Source organism: Ornithorhynchus anatinus, chromosome 5 (genome assembly GCF_004115215.2).
Source record: "Ornithorhynchus anatinus isolate Pmale09 chromosome 5, mOrnAna1.pri.v4, whole genome shotgun sequence".
Classification (NCBI taxonomy): domain Eukaryota; kingdom Metazoa; phylum Chordata; class Mammalia; order Monotremata; family Ornithorhynchidae; genus Ornithorhynchus; species Ornithorhynchus anatinus.
Genome location: NC_041732.1, coordinates 3,180,713 through 3,202,524, shown reverse-complemented (window position 1 = coordinate 3,202,524; position 21,812 = coordinate 3,180,713). Strand labels below are relative to the sequence as shown.

At 53.1% G+C, this 21,812-nt stretch overlaps 1 protein-coding gene across 1 annotated transcript; it reads left to right on the top strand.

The window, feature by feature from the left end:
• The first annotated feature begins 7,717 nt into the window (after positions 1-7,717).
• LOC103166971 (interferon lambda-4-like) lies at positions 7,718-10,822 on the top strand. Its single transcript, XM_007660152.2, has 5 exons — positions 7,718-7,879; positions 9,314-9,457; positions 9,913-10,002; positions 10,608-10,675; positions 10,780-10,822. Exons 1-5 carry the CDS (start codon positions 7,718-7,720, stop codon positions 10,820-10,822), a joined length of 507 nt encoding a protein of 168 aa, XP_007658342.2.
• The last annotated feature ends 10,990 nt before the right edge of the window (positions 10,823-21,812 follow it).

Sequence of the window (21,812 nt, the reverse complement as noted above, 5' to 3'; positions counted from 1 at the left end):
TGCCAAGCACGTACTAAGCACTGGGGTAGGTACCAGTTAATTAGGTCAGACACAGTCCCTGGCCCAAACGGGGCCCACATTCTAAGCAGGAGGGAGAACAAGTACTGAATCTCTATTTTACAGTGAGGAAACTGAGGCATTAAGACGTTAAGTGATTTGCCCGAGGTTACACAGCAGACAAGTGGGGGAGTAGGGATCGGAACCCAGATCCTCTGTCTCCCAGGCCGGTGCCCTATCCACTAGGCCATGCTGTTTCTCAATTTGGGGCTCCGTATGAGGCCTCCGACCCCTCACCCCCTGCAACTCTGTAAATCACACCTCCGGGACTCTATGTTACACTCCTGGGGCTCTGTATGTCACCCCCCAGGGCTCTGTGACACCTCCGGGACTCTGTATGTCACACCCCAAGGATCCTAATCTCTCCCTGGGCTCTGCATAACACTCTTTAGGGTTCTGCGGATTGAAACCCTGGACTCCGTGGTTTTAATCAATCAAATCAATTGTATGGGATTCCGGGTATAGTAGGATTTGTACCTTGGGAGATTCTTCCCCTGCTGCTGTCCCCTTGCCACCCCCATCTCCCACCCCCTCCCCTGCTCCAGCCCCCAAGCTGCCTCAAAGGGTTGGGAATGGCATCTGGACAGAGGTCAGACTTTAGGATTACTGATTTGGCACCTGCTGTCTGCGGGGGGGGGCACTAAGTTGGGTGGGTGGGGGTGGGTGGGAGGCCCTGGTCCTATTAATAATACTTATAATAATAATAATTATGGTATTTGTTAAGCAATGAACCAAATACTGTTCTAAACGCTGGGGAAGATAGAAGGTAATCGGGACGGACACAGTCCCTGTCCCACATGGGGCTCCCAGTCTTAATCCCCATTTTCCAGATGAGGTAACTGAGGAAAGAGAAGTTTAGTGACTTGTCCGAGGTCACACAGCAGACATTAATCAACCTCAATCAATCAGTCATTTTAAGTGAGCACTTGCCCTGTGCAGAACACTGTACTAAGCCCTCGGAAGTATACAATATAACTGAGTTGGTTCACACGTTCCCTGGCCACAGTAATAACAATACTAAGTAATGATAATTCTGGTATGTGTTAAGCGCTTACTATATGCTAAGCGCTGGGGCGGATACAAGCGAATTGTGTGGGACAGAGTCCCTGTCCCACGTGGGGCTCACGGCCTCAATCCGTATTTTACAGATGAGGTCACTGAGGCCCAGAGAAGTTGAATGACTTGCCCACGGTCACACAGCAGACAAGAGGTGGAGCTGTACCTACCCCAGCGCTTAGTACGATGCCCTGCGCGTAGTAGGCGCTTAACACACACCCTAACAAAAAGCCTGGGGGGAGTGGGGAGGTGGGGGAGGGGGGGTCTCTGCTGCTGGGTTCAGAGTCTCCGCAGCCCCTTCGCGGGGGGGAGGGGAGGGGCTGAGACCCCCATCAACTCGTCTCTCCCGAGTCCGGCCAATCAGAGAGCAGCTTCGGCGGGAGGACCCGAGCTCGGGGAAGTCACGCCGTCACCATGGCAACGGAGCTACCGTCTGGCTCTGCGATGGGGAGGGGGGAGGGGGGTGGGGAGGGAGGGGGCTCCCCGGGGGGAGGGGAGGCTGGACAGCAGAAGCAGGATTCCGGGGTCGTGGCGGGGGGACCTGGGGTGTGGAAGGATCTGAAAGGGGAAGGGGCGAGGGCTCTTGTCCTTGCAACCGAAAGTGGGGAAGGAGATGAGGATGTGCTTGTGGGTGTGGGGGGCAACTAGAACCCAGGCGTCCGAGCGATCCTGATCCCGACCTCTAGCCCACGACTAAGTCCCACTTTTCTTCATCTCCCTTTCCTTCGTCCCCTCCACCCTCCCTCATCCTCCCATCCCCATCCCCACTTATGTCCATATCGGTCATTTTATTTATCCCTTTGCTCTTCCCCACCTCCCAGCCCCAGATCACTTAGGTCCATATCTGTCGTTTTATTTATCCGTATTAATGTCTGTCTCCCCCCTTCTCGACTTTAAACTTGGTGCGGGCAGGGAATGTCACTGTTCCCAGCGCTTAGAACAGTGCTCCAGTGTTTAGAACAGTGCTCGGCACATAGTAAGCGCTTAACAAATACCATAATTATTATTATTCTGTTCTTATTGTAGACTCATTCAGTAAAGGCAATTGAGTCTGTTTCCCCAGCCCAGACTGTCAGCTCTTTGTGGGCAGGGAATGTACCCAGCGCTTAGAACAGTGCTCCAGTGTTTAGAACAGTGCTCGGCACATAGTAAGCGCTTAACAAATACCACGATTATTATTATTTGTTGTTGTACTTTCCCAAGCGCTTAGTACGGTGCTCTGCACACAGTAAGCGCTCAATAAATACAACTGAATGAAGGAATGATCCAGAGACCCGGAGATCCAGAGAGACACCCTCACGAGAGAGAGAGCCCAGATAACCTAGCGAGAGACCCAGGGAGACCCCGACAGAGACAGACCCGAGGACGAAACAGAGAGGCGGGGAGTCCCTCCCCTCCCCAGCTCCAAGAGTTTGGTCGCGCATGAAGAACGAGATGCTAATATATTCACTTCTAGACCGTGAACCCGTTGCTGGGGAGGGATTGTCTCTATCTGTTGCCGAATTGTACTTTCCGAGCGCTTAGTACAGTGCTCTGCACGCAGTGAGCGCTCAATAAATACGACTGAATGGATGAATTGGGCACGCCCTCTGGTGGCCACGGGCGGGAATCCTGGAGGCGGGAAGGGAGAGCTCAAGGCTCCGCAGAACGCTCGGCGCCACCGGACTTATACTTCTGACCAGCGTCTACTACAGTCCTCTGCACACAGTCAGCGCTCTATAAATCCGGTTGATTGATTGACACGGCATTTATTCCAGCCGACTAGACTGCAAGCTCCTTGCGGGAAACCAACTCTGTTATACAACTCTGACGTATTGTACTCTCCCAAGCGCTCAGTAGGGTGCTCTGCCCACAGTAAGCGCTCAGTAAAGGCAATTGAATGAATGAATGCTATGGATTGATTGATTATTGAGCACTTCCTACGTGCAGAGCACTGTACTAGGTGCTTGGGAGAGTCCACTATAGCAGAGTTGATGGATAGGTTCCCTGCCCACAGTGAGGCGTCCTCAGCCTCCGGGGGTCGAGGAGACCAAAGGGGGAGGGGAGTCGCTGGGTCGCACAGTCTAGAGGCAGCAGAGGAGCCAAGGAGGTGGTGACTCCGGCTCAAGTTTCTCATTCATCCATTCAATCGTACTTACTGAGCACTTACTATATGCAGAGCCCTGTATTAAGCGCTTAGGAGAGGATAATACCCCAATAAACAAGGTACATTCCCTGCCCACAAAGAGCTGACAGTCTGGGCTGGGGAAACAGACTCAATTGCCTTTACTGAATGAGTCTACAATAAGAACAGAATAATGATAATTATGGTATTTGTGAATACCGTAGTAAGCGCCGAGCACTGTTCTACGAGCTGGGGTAGATACAGGGGAATGAGATTGTCCCGCGTGGGGCTCACGTTTTTTAATTCCCAATTTTACAGATGAAGTAACTGAGGCACAGAGAAGTGAAGTGACTTGCCCAAAGTCACACAGCAGGCAAACGGCGGAGCCGGGATTAGAACCCACGTCCTCAGACTCCCAAGCCCGTGCTCTTTCCACTAAGCCTCGCTGCTTCTCTATATGGAGAAACAGATTGGTTTCCCATTTGTAAGGGTGTAAGACAAGAATGTATCTTGTCGCTTTATCTGTTCATCCTTTAAGCCGAATACCTAGTGAGAGAAGCTGGATTGGATGAAGACGAAAGGGGAGTAAAGATTGGAGGAAGGAATATAAACAACCTTCCTCCTTATGCTGATGATAAAACCCTACTAGCAGAAAGTGAAGAAGATTTGAAGGGCTTATTAAAAGTTAAGGAACGGAGCAAAAAGCTGGGCCTACATTTAAATGTCAAGAAAACAAAGATCATGACAACTGGAAATTTAAACACATTTGTAGTGGACAGAGAGAAGATGGAAAGAGTTAACAATTTTTCTCTCCTGGGATCGATAATCAATAATAAAGGAATTACTAGCCAAGAAATACGCCTTAGATTTTTTTAAAAATTATGGTATTTGTTAAGCCCTTACTATGTGCCACACACTGTACTAAGCATTGGGGTGGATATGAGCAAATCAGGTTGGACAGAGTCCCTGACCCACATGGGGCTCACAGTCTCAATCCCCATTTTACAGATGAGGGAACTGAGGCCCGGAGAAGTGAAGTGACTTGCTCAAGGTCACATAGCAGACAAGTGGCAGAGCTGGGATTAGAACCCATGACCTTATGATTCCCAGGCCCGTCCTCTGTCCGCTACGTCATACTGCTTCCCCATGATTAACCTTAGGAAGAGACTGAAGAGACTGGAAAAAGTAATGAAATATGCTGATGTAACAATTGCCACAAAAGTACACAAAAAATTGCCAACTCTATGGTGTTTCCAGTGACAATGTATGGATCCGAAAGCCGGACAGTGAAAAATCAGGATAGAAAGAACTCTGATTGTTTTGAAATGTGATATTGGAGAAGGCTTTGGCGAATACCACGGACTGCCCGAAAAACAAACAAATGGATTTGGGGGCAAATTAAATCAAAGTGGTCTTTGAAAGACCAAATGACTCGATTTAGATTAACATATTTTGGACACATAATCGGGAGGACTGAGATTCTCTGGATTAGACAGTAATTCTAGGAAAAGTCCAAGGAAAACGTGGAAGAGGCAGACCAACAGCTAGATGGATAGAAACCACAACAACGATAAGGGAAGAACCATTAGAAAGGTTGCCGATTTTGGCAGAGGGCAGGACGTTCTGGAGAAAGTATATCCATGGAGTCGCTATGAATCGGAAACGACGCGACGACACTTAATACTGTGTGCAGAGCACTGTGCTAAGCGCTTGGAAGGTACCTGTTATATCTCAATCGTATTTATGGAGCGCTTACTGTGTGCAGAGCACTGTACTAAGCCCTTGGGAGAATGTGATATAACAATGCAGCAGACACATTCCCCAGTGTAGCCGGAGAGGAGGCAGCTTCCTCCACTGGGACCCTGGAAAGAGCCCGGCCTTGGGAGTCAGAGGTCGTGGGTTCGAATCCTGCCTCAGCCACCTGTCAGCGGTGTGACTGTGGGCAAGTCACTTCACTTCTCTGGGCCTCAGTTTCCTCATCTGTAAAATAGGGATGAAGACGGTGAGCCTCACGCGGGAAACCTGATTACCCTGTATCTCCCCCAGCGCTTAGAACAGTGCTCTGCACGTAGTAAGCACTTAACAAATACCAACATTATTATTATTATTACCCTTCCCGGGCAACCTGCAGGCTCTGGACCTAGAGGGAAATTACGAGGAGGTGAGAGGGACCGGACAGGTCCGGACTCCTGGGTTCCATTTCTAGAGCTGTGGGGGCAGGGGGATGGGGGGCACCTTCGAGATGGGGGGGCAGTCTGGGCAGCAACATGGCCTGGTGGGTAGAGCACGGACCCGGGAGGCAGAAGGACCTGGATTCTAATTCCTGCCCTGCCACTTACCTGCTGGGTGACCTTGGGCAAGTCACTGCACTTCTCTAGGCCTCAGGTACCTCGTCTGTAAAACGGGGATCAAGACAGTGAGCCCCTTGTGGGACAGGGACTGCATCCAACCGGATTAGCTCTTATCTGATGATGATGATGATGTTGGTATTTGTTAAGCCCTTACTATGTGCAGAGCACTGTTCTAAGCGCTGGGGTAGACACAGGGGAATCAGGTTGTCCCACGTGGGGCTCACAGTCTTAATCCCCATTTTACAGATGAGGGAACTGAGGCACAGAGAAGTTAAGTGACTTGCCCACAGTCACACAGCTGACAAGTGGCAGAGCTTATCTGCCCCAGCGCTCGGAACAGTGCTGGGCACATAGTAAGCACTTATCAAATACCGTTATTATTAATCCTGGACCCCCCTCTTTGGGAGGAGGGAAGGGGACCCGCCGTTGCCTTCCCGACATCTACCCTCTGCAAGACCCCCCGTGGGTTGAGGACTCTTCCCCGCATCAGCCCAGCGCCGGTCGGCAGAAAGGCTGAAGAGGAGTGGGAAAACCTCTGCGGGAATGGGAGCGGGGATCGCCCAAGGAACACCTGCCCCGGGTTCTTCCCAGGGGACCCCCAGCGGTTCGGATCCTGGAGAGGTGGGACGCCCCCCGACACCAGACCTCTCCTCACTCTCCCCGCCTCGGCCATCTACTCCACCTGGGCCCGCTGCCGGGCGGCCCTGGCCCTGAGTTCTAATCCCAACTCCACCCCTTGTCTGCTGTGTGACCTTGGGCAAGTCACCTAACTTCTCTGTGCCTCAGTTCCCTCCTCTGTAAAATGGGGATTAGGCCTGTGACCCCCATATGGGTCAGATTGAGTCCAACCTCATAACCTTGTATCTACCCCAAGCAGCATGGTCTCGCTTCACTTCTCTGTGCCTCAGTTTCCTCATCTGTAAAATGGGGATTAAGACCGTGAGCCCTATGCGGGACAGGGACAGCGTCCAAGCCGATTATCTTGTATAATAACGTTGGTATTTGTTAAGCGCTTACTATGTGCAGAGCACTGTTCTAAGCGCTGGGGTCGATACAGAGTAATCAGGTTGTCCCACGTGAGGTTCACGGTCTTAATCCCCAGGAGGTAACTGAGGCACAGAGAAATTAAGTGACTTGCCCACAGTCACACAGCTGACAAGTGGCAGAGGCGGGATTCGAACCCATGAGCTCTGACTCCCCAGCCCGGGCTCCTTCCACTGAGCCACGCTGCTTCTTGCTCCAGCGCTCAGGACAGTACCTGCCACATAGTAAGCACTGAACAAATACTATTATCATTATTATTATTATTGCTCCCCAAGCGTTTTATACCGGGCCTGATGCCTAGTAAGCATTTAACAAATAACACCGGATAAAAAGAAAAAGACCTGTGTCTCCGGGTTTTCCCGGTTGTCCTCTCCGCTCTCCTCGGCGCTGTCCGAGGTGAGGTTTGGAAAGTTGATCTCGATCTGGATCTGGCCCCGGATCGCTGCTTTTACCTGTTTTGCTTTCATTTTCCAAAAGTCATGGAACGGGAATCTCCCTGTTTCGACCGGCCCGCTGAGAGGAGAGCGAAGAGGGAAAAGCGGGAGCCGCGTATAAAAATGGGGAGCCTGGCCCCCTCGCCATCCAAACCCAGGAGCCCGGAGCCCGGCCAGGGACCCGCTCCCAGCTCTGCACCGGTCAAGAGGCACCTCAAGGTGGAGTTTTCCAGGTAAAGAATTCCATCCCCTCCGTGGGGATGACAGCTCGGGACATCTCTCCTCCCCACCCCCGGGGGACTCAGTTTCCCCTCGGAAGAAGAGGCAGTGTCCGGGGTGTCCCCCATCCCACCTTGACCTCGCCAAGCGGGGGGCAGCCTGGGGCAGGTCCGACCCTGGACCGTCTCCAGCGACGGGAGCGGGAAACGGAAGAGGGTGTGCCTGCAGCAGGCGGGAAGAAGGGTAGACTCAGGAGGAGTCCCGGATGGCCTGCAGCGGGCGGGAAGAAGGGTAGACTCAGGAGGAGTCCCGGGCGGCCTGCAGCGGGCGGGAAGCGGGGTAGACTCAGGAGGAATCCCCGGTGGAAGACAGAGGGAGGGAGACTGGTGAGTAACACAGCTGGGCTACAGGCCGACGGTTCTCTCCAGGGCTCTGACTTGCCAGGACAGAAGATGGAGGCGAGACTCTGGTCACTGGTGGCTACTGGTCTGTGGCTGGTGCTTCTGGAAGTCTCCTGTTCCAGCTTCATGGACGGGAAAAAATGCTACCTGGCCCACTACGGCTCCCTGGACCCCCAGGTGCTCAGAGACGTCAAGGATCTACAAAACCGATACGTAAGTTTTGAATCCAGAACCCAGCCTCCCGTCCGTGTCCCCACCACACTCTGTCCTCTCCTCGTCCTCCTCCTCCTTCTCGTCGCCGTCGTTCTCTTTCTCTATGTCCATATCGGCAATTTATTTAGTTCTATTAATGTCCGTCTCCCGGCCTAATAATAATAATGATGATGATGGTATTTGTCAAGCGCTTACGATGTGCCAGGCACTGTCCTAAGCGCTGGGGTAGATACAAGCTAATCAGGTTGCCCCCGCGAGGCTCACGGTCTTAATCCCCATTTTACCGATGAGGAATTGAGGCCCAAAGAAGTGAAGTGACTTGCCCAAGCAGACGAGCGACAGATCCGGGATTAGAACCCAGGTCCTTCTGACTATTACTATTACAGTATCTGTTAAGCGCTTACTATGTGCTAAGCACCGTACTAAGCACTGAGGTAGATGCAAGGTAATCAGGTGGTCCCACGTGGGGCTCACAGTCTTCGTCCTCCTTTTACAGATGGGGGAACTGAGGGCCAGAGCAGTGAAGCGGCTTGCCCAAAGTCACCCAGCAGACGAGTGGCGGAGTCGGAATTAGAACCCACGTCCTCTGACTCCCAAGCCCGGGCTCTTTCCGCTAAGCCACGCCGTTTCCCCGAGACTCTAAGCTCGTTGAGGAGAGGGAACGTGTCTGCCAATTCTGTTAGACTGTACTCTCCCAAGCATTTAGTGGAATAATCATAATACTTCTTAAGCGCTCACTATGCGCCAAGCGCTGTTCTAAGCATCGGGGTAGGCAGAAGATCGTCAGGTTGGACACGGTCCCTTTCCCACGAGGCCCTCGGTTTCTTAGTCCCCATTTTCCAGAGGAGGTAACTGAGGCCCAGAGTAATAATAATAATGTTGGTATTTGTTAAGCGCTCACTACGTGCAGGGCACTGTTCTAAGCGCTGGGGGAGATGCAGGGTCATCAGGCGGTCCCACGTGAGGCTCACCGTTAATCCCCATTTTCCAGAGGAGGGAACTGAGGCCCAGAGAAGTGAAGTGACTTGCCCACAGTCCCACAGCTGACGAGTGGCAGAGCCGGGAGTCGAACCCACGACCTCCGACTCCGAAGCCCAGGCTCTTTCCACCGAGCCACGCTGCTTCCCCGTAGTGAGCGGGGGTAGAGTGCTCTGCACACAGTAAGCACTCAGTAAATACCATCGATCGATCGATCGATTGATTAATCGATGTCCCCCCCTCCCCGGCCAGGAGATGGAAATGCAGGGCTGGGAGATGAGGAACTGCTCATCCCGACTCTTCCAGCTCCCGCGGAGAGCCAAGTCCTTGACGGTGAGTCTCCTCGGCCTGGCCGGCGACCGCCTCCTCCCCGCAGCCCTCCGGGGAGCCCCGGGGGGCGGAGAGGGGCCGGGCTGCCGCAGAGATGGTCCCTCAGACGGACCGGTCCTTCCCCAGGCCTGTGGACGGCTGCTGCTGCTGGAGAGGGAGCTGGCTCACGCCCAGGCCGTCCTGAGGAACCTGAGCGGCCTGGACCTGGGTCGGAACGCGACCCGGCCCCTGCAGCTGCTGGCCGCCATCTGCGAGGACCTGGCCTCCTGTGTGAGTGACCCTTCCCCGCCGGGTGACCCTGGGCAAGTCACTTCGCTTCTCGGGGCCTCAGTTTCCTCATCCGAAAAACGGAGATTCCGTACCCGTTCTCTCTCTCCCTTAGTCATTTCCCGGTGCCTCAGTTTCCTCATCTGGCAAATGGGGATTCACTTCTTCTCCCTCCCCCTGAATCTCTTTTCGGTGCCTCAATTTCCTCCCCTGGAAAACGGGGATTCGATACCTCGTCTCGCTCCCCCTTAGACTGGGAGCCCAAGCGGGACGGGGATTGCGTCCCCTCTGGTTATCTTGGATCTACCCCGGTGCTTAGTCCGGTGGTTGGCACAGAGGAAGCGCTTAACGAAAACCAGACGGCTGAGGGGCGGGGGTCTGCCCGGCTGGTCAGAGGCGGCCGGTGGCAACGTCGGTGGGCGAGGAGATGGTCGACTCTCGGTTTGTGCCTTCTCCAGGTGCCCCCCTCGGCCCGGCAGCGGGAGATGTCCTGGGAAGGACATCGGGCCCGGAGGCAGCTGCGGAGTAAGGCCAAGGCCAAGAAGGAGGTGAGTGTGGGCCCGGCAGAGGGTGAGAGGAAGACAGGGGATCCGACCGGAGGCTCTCCGGGCTGCGGAACGGAGGCTCTAAAAGGGGCCCGGCCAGTTAACCCCTACCCCTGCAGAGGAGACCTAGAAGGAATAAGGGAGAGGCTGCAGTAAGAAGGATGAGGATGAGACTTCGAAGGACTTCCCTGTTAGGAGAGGGAAGAGGCACGGGTACGGGGGGAGAGTGAGAGTCACCCTGCTCCGGGCCTACCTGCCGAAGAGCTAGCAGAGTGGCCTACTGGGGATAGACCCCGGGTCTGGGAGTCAGAAAGACCCGGGTTCTAATCCCAACTCTGCCGCTTGCCCGCTGTGTGACCGTGGGCAAGTCACTTCACCTCTCTGGGCCTCAGTGACCTCGTCTGTAAAACGGGGATCGAGACCGGGAGCCCCATGTGGGACAGGGACTGTGTCCAACTCGATTTGCTCGGATCCACCCCAGGGCCTAGTACAGAGCCTGGCACCTAGTAAACATTCGACGAATACCGTTTTGATTCTCATTGGTTGGGGGGTTGGGAGTCGGAGGCAGGGGAAGGGACGGGACGATCCTGGCCGTTGCCCCCTCCCAGGTCACGCCCCGCTGCCTGGAGGCGGCAGTCGTCCTCAACCTTTTCCGCCTGTTGACCCGGGACTTAAGGCAAGCCACCTACCTGAAGCCCTGCGACCGAGCCGTATCCCTTTCCTCCGCTGCCTCAGTTTCCCCGGTTCGTCTTCACCCTCCCGTTCCCCGCCTGCACCCAGGCCCATCCAGAGCTACCCCGTCATTGGCCAAGCGGGCGTCTGATCAGCTCCCATTGGCTCCTCTCGTACCTCGACGAGGCCAATCAGAGTCCAGAAGTCGACGCTCCCTCTCCGATTGGCCCAGGGGCGATCCACCGGTGCGGCCCGAGTGACCTCCGAGTGGTCTTCCTTCGGTTCTTATTTTGGTGGGAATTTTCGGTTTTGTGCGGTCGTTATTTATTGTCCTTTGGGGGTTATCTAATCTTATATATTTTATTATTTATTTATTTGACACGTGAAGTATCTATAATCGTTTCTACTTCATCGATGGTAACAGTAATGAGGACTGCTGCGTTTTTACTTAGCCCCTCTGGTGCTCGCTGTAATTAAGTTATTGTGTGTTGTCTTTTTTTCATTATTTTATCTAGCGTGGTGGGGGTCATGTTACACTGGGACGTGTCGAGATAAGCTATGTTACCTTTTCTAATTAAGATAAAACTGAAAGGTGTTCGGGTAGATCGAGGCGGGAGAGAGGGGGTGCGTAGTGTTATGGAACTGAAGTAATTTCGCCCTCACAGTCACAGTAAAAGCTAAGGGTCCCGTTCCCCCCCCCCCCACCTTACCTCCGGGAGATAAATCGATCCAACGGGAAACAGGGTGCTGTCTTGCTCCTCGTCAATAAAGCTGGATGTGAGCCTCGAAAATTGTGTGTGTGCGTCTCTGTGAGCTGTTGCCGCTCCTCTCCCCGTGACCCCCGAGCCCCGGGATGCTAAATCCATCAATCAGGAAACAGGGTGCTGTCTTCTTGGATCAACTCATCAATAAAACTGGATTTGAACCTCGAAAAGTGTGTGCGTGTAGTAGAAAAAGTGACTTAAATTGCAGAGGTGACGAGAAGGGAGCGTGAGCGGAGGAGATGAGAGGTTAGGCAGGGAAGCCTTCCCGGAGGAGAGGTTATTTTAGGACGGCTTTGAAGATGGTAGAGGTGATAGCATTTCTTAAATGCTTACTGGGTGCTGAGCACTGCACAGAGCACTGGGAGAGAATCCACAGTTGGGAATTAGCTGGGGTCCCTGTCCTTCGGGACACTCACATTCTAGAAGTCAAAAGAGGGAGAGAGGACTGGTAATAAATATACAAAGAGAGAACAGATACATATAAGGTGGTCCATCGGATCTGAAGAGGGGGAAAACATACTAATTGAATGTACCGATCAATACAAATAATATATATATATATAATAATGTTGGTATTTGTTAAGCGCTTACTATGTGCAGAGCACTGTTCTAAGCGCTGGGGTAGACACGGGGGAATCAGGTTGTCCCACGTAGGGCTCACAGTCTTCATCCCCATTTTACAGATGAGGTGACTGAGGCACAGAGAAGTTAAGTGACTTGCCCACAGTCACACAGCTGACAAGTGGCAGAGCTGGGATTCGAACCCATGACCTCTGACTCCAAAGCCCGTGCTCTTTCCACTGAGCCACCCTGCTTCTCTCTCTCTATATATATATCTACTTATTGTTGTATTGCGTTATTGTATTATTGTATTGTTGTATTGTGCTCTCCCCAGTGCTTATACAGTGCTCTGCACACGGTAAGTGCTCAATAAATAATTGAATAATAATTGAATGCAGCGATCAACGCGAATAAATAAAAATATATCTAGGTACACTAGTGTTCGAGGAAAGGATTAAACCGTTTATTGTTGTACTGGACTTTCCCAAGTGCTTACCACAGTACTCTGCACACAGCAAGCACTCAATAGATACGACTGAATGAATAAATGAATGCACTGCTAAAGGTGTGTACTGGTCTGACGTGACTCGGGAATGACCTGGGAAGGCTTCCTGGAGGAGGTGGGCCCGTCAAAGGGCTTTTTTTTATTATTATCATGGTATCTGTTAAGCACTCACTACGTGTCGAGCACTATTCTGAGCGTCGGCTTTGAAGGTGGAGAGAGCTGTCCTCGCGGTCCCTCGCTAAACAGAATATAAATCGATATGTGCAAATGTGCTGAGATGATCATAGGGAGATTATGACCTGGGGAGAAGAAAAATTAATCGGGGAAGGCCTCCTGGAAGAGACGATATTTCAGGAGGTCTCTGAAGATGAGGAGAGCTGTGGTCTTGTGGATCTGATGGGAGCCTGAGGTCCAGGCAGCGGGGTGGCCACAGGCCAAGGGTCAGAGGCCAGAGAGTCAAGAGCAAGGTACGATGAATAGGTTGGCTTCAAGGAACGGAAGAGTGCAAGCCGGGGTGCAGTGAGAGAGGTGAGTGGATGGGAAAGGTGGGAGCTGATGGTGTGCCTTAAAGCCAATTAATTATTTTGGTATTTGTTAAGCGCTTACTATGTGCTGAGCACTGTTCTAAAGGCTGGGGTAGATACAGGGCAATCAGATTGTCCCACGTGGGGCTCACATGCAGCGAACCGAGCGACCAGCCAGAGAGCTGCAGCGCTGCCTTGGACTCTCCCAAGAGCTTAATACAGTGCTCCGCTCACAGTAAGCGCCCTATCAACAACGTCGAATGATTAACCGAGAGGCGGGGGTCCTGGGTTCCAGTTCCGGCTCCGCTAGTGTCAAGGAGCAACTAGCCCGAGAGAAAACTGGGCCTTCCGCAGGGCCGGACGTGGGGTTCGGCCACCTGGGCTTTGGCTATCTGGACTGCCAGCAGGCAGGGAAACCCACCCAACCTGATCTGTGGAAGAACACAAGCCCCTCCAGGGTCCCACCACCAACCTCAAAACCCCGCTGAGATTCCCCCGCCCCCGTTCCTCCTCTGTGAAGCTCTCCCTGATCATTAAGCCCCATTTTCCCAAGTCTAGCTCTTAATAATAATAATAATAATGTTGGTATTTGTTAAGCGCTTACTATGGGCAGAGCACTCTTCTAAGCACTGGGGGAGATACAGGGTCATCAGGTGGTCCCACATGGGGCTCCCAGTCTTCATCCTCATTTTACAGATGAGGTAACTGAGGCACAGAGAAGTGAAGTGACTTGCCCACAGTCCCACAGCTGACAAGTGGCAGAGTTGGGATTCGAACCCACAACCTCTGACTCCCGAGCCCGGGCTCTTTCCACTGGGCCACGCTATTGTACCAAGCACCCATGGTGCGCCTGTGTCTCCTGATTTACACCTTTTACTTATGTATCCCCTTACCCGTCCATCTTTCTTTCCTCTTGCCACTCTCTCCTGCTCCTTGCTCTTTGAAAATCACCGGCGCCTGCCGGTCACCACCACTACAGATTGCAAGCTTCCGGAGGGCAGGAACTTTGCCTCTTTCTTCGTGACTATTTCCAAGTTCCTAGTACAGAACCCCCCATTTAGTGGGGCTCATTAAAACCCGCTGAGAATTGGCGGAGTGAAGAAGTACGCAGGGTGAGGGCAGAAGGGAAGTAGGGTGGCCTAGTGGAAAGAGCGTGGATTCGAGATTCCCTAGTCTGGAAGCTTCTTGAGGGCAGGGATCGTGCCTGTCAATTCTATCGTATTATCCTCTCCCAGGAACTTAAGATAGCGCTCTTATAAAGTCAGTGCTCCATAAACAACATTGATTGATTGACTGAGAGTCAGTGGACCCGGGTTCTAAATCGGGCCCCGCCACTTTCCTGCTGTGTGACCTCGGGCAGGTCACTTCACTTCTCTGTGCCTTCGTTTCTTCATCTTTAAACTAGGAATTCGATACCTGTTCTCCCCTCTCAGTCGGCGGGCCCCATGAGGGATGAGGACTGCTCAACTTTATTATCCGGATCATCAGGCTTAGTCCAGTGCTTGGAAGATAGGTAAGCACTTGAATATCACAATAATAATTATTATCATTATTGTTAGCGAGAGAGGCTGTGAGACCATGTGGGACAGGAACTGGGTCCAACCTGATTAGCTTGTAACTACCCCAGCGCTTAGTACATAGTAAGGACTTAAAAAATACCATAATGATAATTATAATTATTATAATGATAATGATAAGGGAGGCATTGGAGCAGTTGATCCCTGACTGGGGGAGGGAGGAATTCCCTCTGCCCGAAGGCTCACCTGTCCCAGCTCCACCCTAACCCTGTTACCTGGTGTCCCGTTTTGCTTTCGTTTTCCGTTCCGTACTCACCTCTCTGGGCCCGCTTCGGCCTGGGCTTTCCACACTCATCTTTCTCAGCCCGTTTTCTACTGCTCCGGCCTGGGCTTTCCAGATTCCTTCCCACCTTTCAGTTTAGTTTCGTCAAAGGAATTCTCCCAGTTGTGGGTATAAACGGGAGGATGGAGAGACAACGTCAGTTATTGTTCCAGCCTGCGTCTGGAAGAGAGAAGGAGGCCGATTGTTCTTTCCAGATTTTCTCTGCTCACCTTTCCAACAGGTAAGCCACTCCGCTTCGTGTGTGTGTGTGTGTGTGTGTGTGTGTGGTGTGTGTTAGGGGGTCTTCTCCAGGGGCTTAAGGGCAGGGAGTGGGGTCCGTGTGACGGAGACCCCCAGGGTACTGGGAGTCAGAGGTCATGGGTTCTCTGCCACTTGTCAGCTGTGTGACCGTGGGCAAGTCACTTCACTTCTCTGTGCCTCAGTTCCCTCATCTGTAAAATGGGGATAAAGACCGTGAGCCTCACGTGGGACAACCCGATGACCCTGTATCTCCCCCAGCGCTTAGAACAGTGCTCTGCACATAGTAAGCGCTTAACAAATACCACCATTATTATTACTGTCTGGTTTTCCCCGGCCAGTTGTGCCGTCAGTCAGTCAATCGTATTTCTTGAGCGATTATTCTGTGCAGATCACTGTTCTGAGCGCTGGGGAGAGGACGCTGTACCACTCGACACATTTCCTTCCCATAGCGAGCTTACAGTCTAGAGGGGGAGACGGATATTATAAATACATGAAATTACAGATATGCACCTAAGTTCGTTGTGGGCAGGGAACGTATCTGTTGATTTTTGCACTGCATTCTCCCAAGTGGCTAGTACAGTGCTCTGGAAACAGTAAGCCCTCAATTAATATGATCGAACGAATGAAGCGTTGCGGGGCTGGGGGGAGAGGGATGCAGAAGGGAGTGGGAGGAGAAGGGGGCTTAGTCAGGGAAGGCTTCTTGGAGGAGTCCGGCCTTCACTAAGGCTTTGAAGGAGGGGAGAGAGATGGGGCCCACAACCAGGCAGCAACGCAGCAGTCCTTGTGGGGAGGGGGAGGCAGGGAGGCCCAGACCCCTCACCTCCCGTGTCCTTGCCAGCTTCCAAGATGCGCCAGACGGGTCATCTCCTGATCCTGGCCGTGACGCTGGCGGCCGTCTCCACGGGGGCCCAGGCCGCGGACCCTCCCAAGAAGCAGTGTTACCTGGGCAAGTTCAAGTCTCTGTCGCCACAAGAACTGGAGGCTTTCAAAAAGGCCAAGGATGCATTCGTGAGTCCCGGGGAGAGACGGTGAAGGGAGGGAGGGAGACCCACTGAGTCTGCAGAGAAAAACCGGGATCCGGGTCAGCACAGGAGGAGCCCAGTGGAAAGAGCCCGGGGTCTGGGAGTCAGAGGACCTCTGGGTTCTAATCCCAGCTCCACCACTTGTCTGCTGTGTGACCCCGGGCAAGTCACTTCACTTCTCGGTGCCTCAGTTCCCTCATCTGTAAAATGAGGATGAAGACTGGGAGCCCCATGTGGGACATCCTGATCACCTTGTATCAGTAGAACACCTATTCCAAGAGGCCTTCCCTGAGGCCTCTTTATTTGTAGAACAGTGCTGGGCACATAGTAAGCGCTTAACAAATACCACCGTTATTATTATTATTATTCTCGACGCCTCAGCGACCTCATCTGTCAAACGGGGATTAAGACGGTGAGCCCCATGGGGAACAGGGACTGTGTCCCATCTAATAATCTTGTATCTATCCCAGCGCTTAGGACAGAGCTCGACACATAGTAAGAGCTTAACAGATGCTATATAGCCATGGAAGTCTTTGCTCTGCTGATGATATAAATATGTATATATTATTTATATTTATGTATATCTCTCTCTATATAAATACATAGAGAAGCAGCGTGGCTCAGGGGAAAGAGCCCGGGCTTGGGAGTCAGAGGTCATGGGTTCGAACCCCGGCTCTGCCCCTTGTCGGCTGTGTGACTGTGGACAAGTCACTTAACTTCTCTGTGCCTCAGTTCCCTCATCTGTCAAATGGGGATGAAGACTGTGAGCCTCACGTGGGACAACCTGATTACCCTGTATCTAGCCCAGCGCTTAGAACAGTGCTCTGCACATAGTAAGCGCTTCACAGATACCAACATTATTATATATCTGCTATGTATATATAAATACATACATATAAATTCACTCAATCGTTTTTATTGGGCACATACTGTGTGCAAAGAGCTGTACTAAGCGCTTGGGAGAGTACAATTTAGCAATAAACACATTCCCCGTCCCAGACCGACGCCGGACCCCGGAGCCAGCCCCGAGGGGAATAGGTTGCCCCTGGCCCTCCCCCCATAAGCTCCCCGGCTCTCCCCCGCCGAAACCTCCCGGCTGTCGCGACCCTCGACATCTCACGACTTCTGATCTCTGCTTCCTCCAGGAGGAGTCCATGCTGCTGACCGACCGGACCTGCCGAGTCCAGATCTTCCACCGAAGCTGGAGCGTCAAACAGCTGCAGGTGGGCGGCGCCGGACCCCGCCCCCCGGGTCCCCCCCCCCCCCACCCGGTTGGCAGCGAGGCTCAGTGGCTTGGGAGTCGGAGGTCATGGGTTCGAATCCCGGCTCTGCCTCTTGGCAGCTGGGTGACTGTGGGCGAGTCACTTCACTTCTCTGGGCCTCACTTACCTCATCTGGAAAATGGGGGTGAAGGCTGTGAGCCTCAAGTGGGACAACCTGACTACCTTGGATCCACCCTAGCGCTTAGAACAGTGCTCTGCACACAGTAAGCGCTTAACAAATGCCAACATTATTATATTATTATTACCCCTGACCCCCCGGGGGGCCGAAGGAGGGTGGGGGTGGGAGGGAGCTGAGAAAGCCGGAGAACAGAGTGGAGGGAGGGGCCCGATGTCAGTCATCCCCTGCCCCCGGCTCCTATTGGCTCCGGCCTGACCCCCTGCGGACGGGCCTGGGTCTCTGATTGGCTCCTGGGAGGCCCAGGAGCGAAATGACTCTTCCGATTGGCTGAGGGGCGGTCCGGGGGTGGAGCCAAACGCGGCCCGTTCCCCCCACCCCGTCGCTCCCATCGGCCGGGGGTGGACGGACACTGTCGTGGTTGGCTGGAGGGGCTCCGGCGGTCAGTCCTATTCATTCATTCATTCATTCATTCAATAGTATTTATTGAGCGCTTACTATGTGCAGAGCACTGGACTAAGCGCTCGGAATGTACAAATGGGTAACAGATGCTCAGGGCTCAGATTTATTGAGCGCTTACCGTGCCACTTGTCTGCTGTGTGACCTTAGGAGAGTCACTTGACTTCTCTGTGCCTCAGTGACCTCATCTGGAAAATGGGGATTCAAGTGTGAGCCCCACATGGGTCAACCTGATTAACCCTGTGGCTATCCCAGCGCTTAATAATAATAATGTTGGTATTTGTTAAGCGCTTACTATGTGCCGAGCGCTGTTCTAAGCGCCAGGGTAGATACAAGGTAATCAGGTTGTCCCACGTAGGGCTCATAGTCTTCATCCCCATTTTCCAGAAGAGGTCACTGAGGCCCGGAGAAGTGAAGCGACTTGCCCAAGGTCACACGGCTGACAAGCGGCGGAGGTGGGATTAGAACCCATGACCTCTGACTCCCAAGCCCGGGGTCTTTCCACTGAGCCACGTTGCTTCGAACAGTGCTTGGCACATAGTAAGCGCTGAATTAATATAATTATTAATTATTATTATCGCTATTACTAAGCGCTTGGGAGGGGACAAGAGAACAATAAACGGATACATTCCCTGCCCACGTCCAGCTCGCAGTCCCGAGGGTGTCCTCTGGCCTCGAATGCCTTCCTGCCTTCTTCATATAATAATAAGAAGAATGATGGTATTTGTTAAGCGCTTACTATGTGCCAAGCACTGTTCCTATCCGACAGACGATCACTCTCCCCACCTCCAAAGCTCAGCTCCTCCTCCCAGAGGCCTTCCCCGACTAAACCCTCATTTCTTCTTCTGTCCCTCCCTTCGGCACCCCCCAGCCCTTGAATTTGCACCCTTTACTATTTGCACCCTTTACTTACCCCTCCCTCAGCCCCACCGCACTTACATCTGTATCTGTAATTTCTTTATTTATATTCAGTTCTGTCTCCCTCTAGACTTTAAGCTCTTTATAAGCAACTCTGTACTCTCCCCAGCGCTTAGTACAGTGCTTTTGCCAGAGTCAGTCAATCGTATTGATTGAACGCTTACCGTGTGCAGAGCGCTGTACTAAGCGCTGGGGAGAGTACAGTGCAATAAACAGGCATATTCCCTGCCCACAACGAGCTTACAATTTAAGGGGGGAGACAGGCATTAATAGAAATCAATAAATGGCAGATATGGACGTAAAATGCTGTGGGGGTGGGATGGGGGGGTGAATAAAGGGATTAAATTAAGCGCTTAGTACAGTGCTCTGCACATAGTAAGCGCTCAATAAATACGATCGAATGAATAAAGGGAGCAAGTCAGGGCCACGCAGAACGAACGGAGTAGGAGAAGAGGAAAGGAACTCTTAGGGAAGGCTTCTTGGAGGAGATGGGCCTTCAATAAGGCTTGGAAGTCATTGGCGGATATGTGGAGGGGGTAAATGTTCAAAAAATACTCTTGATTGATTGATCGCCCCTGGTGTGCTGAGCATCACCTGTCCCCTTCCTGCCTTCCAGGTGAAGGAGCGGCTGCTGTTCCTGGAAGCGGAGCTGAAGCTGACGGTGGAGGTGTTGGGGAAGATGTCTAAGTCCAACCTGGAGGGCTATCTGGGCCGACCCCTCTGGACTCTGCGATACATCAGCCAGGAGCTGCAGAGATGTGTGAGTACAGGACCCAGGAGCCTACTCTCACCCTTACTTTCTAATAATGATAGGATTTGTTAAGCGCTTACTGTGTGCGCGGGACTGCACTGAGCGCCGGGGTGGATGCAAGCAAATTGAGTTGGACGTAATCCCCGTCCCGTGTGGGGTTCCCATTCTCAATCCCCGTTTTACTAAGGCACAGTGAAGTGACCGGCCTAAAGTCACACAGCAGACAACTGGTGGAGTGGGATTAGAACCCATGACCTTCTGATTCCCAGGCCCAGGTTCTTTCCACTACCCCATGCTGCTTTTCTACTTCTGCTTACTCTGTCTTATTGGACTCTCCCGAGCGCTTTAAATCAGTGCTCTGCGTGTAGTAAGCGCTCAAGAGATACCATCGATTGATCGATTCCCAGGCTGGGCCCTACGCGTTCCCGATCCCCTCCCACCACAACTCCCCCAGGACTCACCCCCTCACCCTTTTGCTGCCCACAGATACCCCAGGCCCAGGATTCCAGGCATTCAAGCCGCCTTACCCACTGGCTCCACAAGCTTCAAGAGGCCCGGGAAAAGGTGAGTGGGCAGTGAGGAGCGGACAGGTTTGGGGGGGGGGGGACAGAGGGAGGGGTCTCGCCTGAAGGCGTCTGTGTTCTCTAGAGGAGACGGACCTGGGGAAGATGGAAAGCAGGCTGCAGGTCAGGAGGAAGATGATCAGGAGCAGGGGGAGAGGGAAGATGGGGGCCAGGGGAGATCAGGGAGACAGGAAAACCAGGGGGGCGGCTCAATCGGTCGTATTTATTCAGCACTTACTGTGTGCAGAGCACTGTACTATGCGCTGGGGAGAGTATACTACAACAATAAACAGTTATGTTCCCTGTCCACAGTGAGCTTACGAGTCTAGAGGGGGAGACGGACATTATTAGAAATAAATGCCTGGGGCAGGGGGAGGCCAGGGAGCCGGGAAAATCAGGGGGCAGGTACCTGGGGCAGGGAGAATGGGAGTGGTCATGATTCTGTCTTGCTCCCCAGGAGACCCAAGGATGCCTGGAGGCCTCGGTGATGTTCAACCTGTTCCGCCTCCTCCTTGAGGACCTGAAGTGCGTCGCCCGGGGGGAGCTGTGCATCTGAGCCCCCCCCCCCCCCGGCTGGGCCCGGCCCGCGGGGCGGACCCCTTCACAGCAGTGGATCTAAAGGACTGAACCTCTTTATTTATGAAGCTCTGCTCCCCATCCGTCGTCCCCCGTGCCCTGGAAGGAGCCGACTGGGGGGTCTGGGACTCCTGGGCCCGGTGCCAGCCCCTCCCCGGCGGCAGGTCTCCTCTGCAGGGGGAACCTCCTGCTGGCTGTGGCCGAGAGGTGGCCTGGGGGGGGGGGGCGGGGGAATATTTATGCAGCAGCTGGACTCTGCACTCGCACGGAATTATTTCTATTTTTCTACATTTGTACCATAAAAAGGAAATAAGTTAAAATCCAACCCCTGGTCTCAGGTGTGGATTGATGGGGGGCGGGAGGGTGGATAATGTGAAGGGCAGGGGTGTCCCCGTGCCTTGGGAGCAGAGTAGCTCCATGGAGTCCTGGTTATGCCCTCCCACTCCAACCCCCTGCTGCGACCCCCTGCTCCAGAGCTACCTGATCCTCACCTTCCTACTCTCCTACAGCAACCCAGCCCGCACACTTCACTCCCGTAATGCCGACCTTCTCTCCCCACCTTCATCTCATCTATCTCACCACCTCCTCTGGCCCGGAACGTCCTCCCTCCTCCTAACCGACGGCCAATGACTCTCCCCCACTTCCAAGCCTTACTGAATGCACATCTCCTCCAAGAGGCCTTCCCTGACTGAGCCCTCCTTTCCTCTTCTCCCATTCCCTTTTGCGTCGCCTTGACTGGCTCCGTTTATTCCTTCCCTCCTCCCAGCCCCACAGCACTGAAGTTCAAATCTGTCATTTGTTTATTCATATTAATGACTGTTTCCCCCTCTAGACTGTAAGCTTATCGTGGGCAGGGACTGTGTCTGCTTCAATCTTTGTGTGGTACTCTCCCAAGAGCTTAGTACAGTGCTCTGCACAGAGCGAGTGCTCGGTAAACACGCTCGACTGACTGACTGACTGACTGACTGCTTGATCCTAGCTAGCCCTCGTCCTGTAGAGG

Excerpts from the sequence above, each read along its gene's own strand:
- LOC103166971 (XM_007660152.2), top strand. The coding sequence starts at position 7,718 with ATGGAGGCGAGACTCTGGTCACTGGTGGCTACTGGTCTGTGGCTGGTG. Across the intron at positions 9,458-9,912 it reads GCGAGGACCTGGCCTCCTGT|GTGCCCCCCTCGGCCCGGCA; the intron begins GTGAGTGACCCT and ends TGCCTTCTCCAG. Across the intron at positions 10,676-10,779 it reads CTGTTGACCCGGGACTTAAG|GCCCATCCAGAGCTACCCCG; the intron begins GCAAGCCACCTA and ends GCCTGCACCCAG.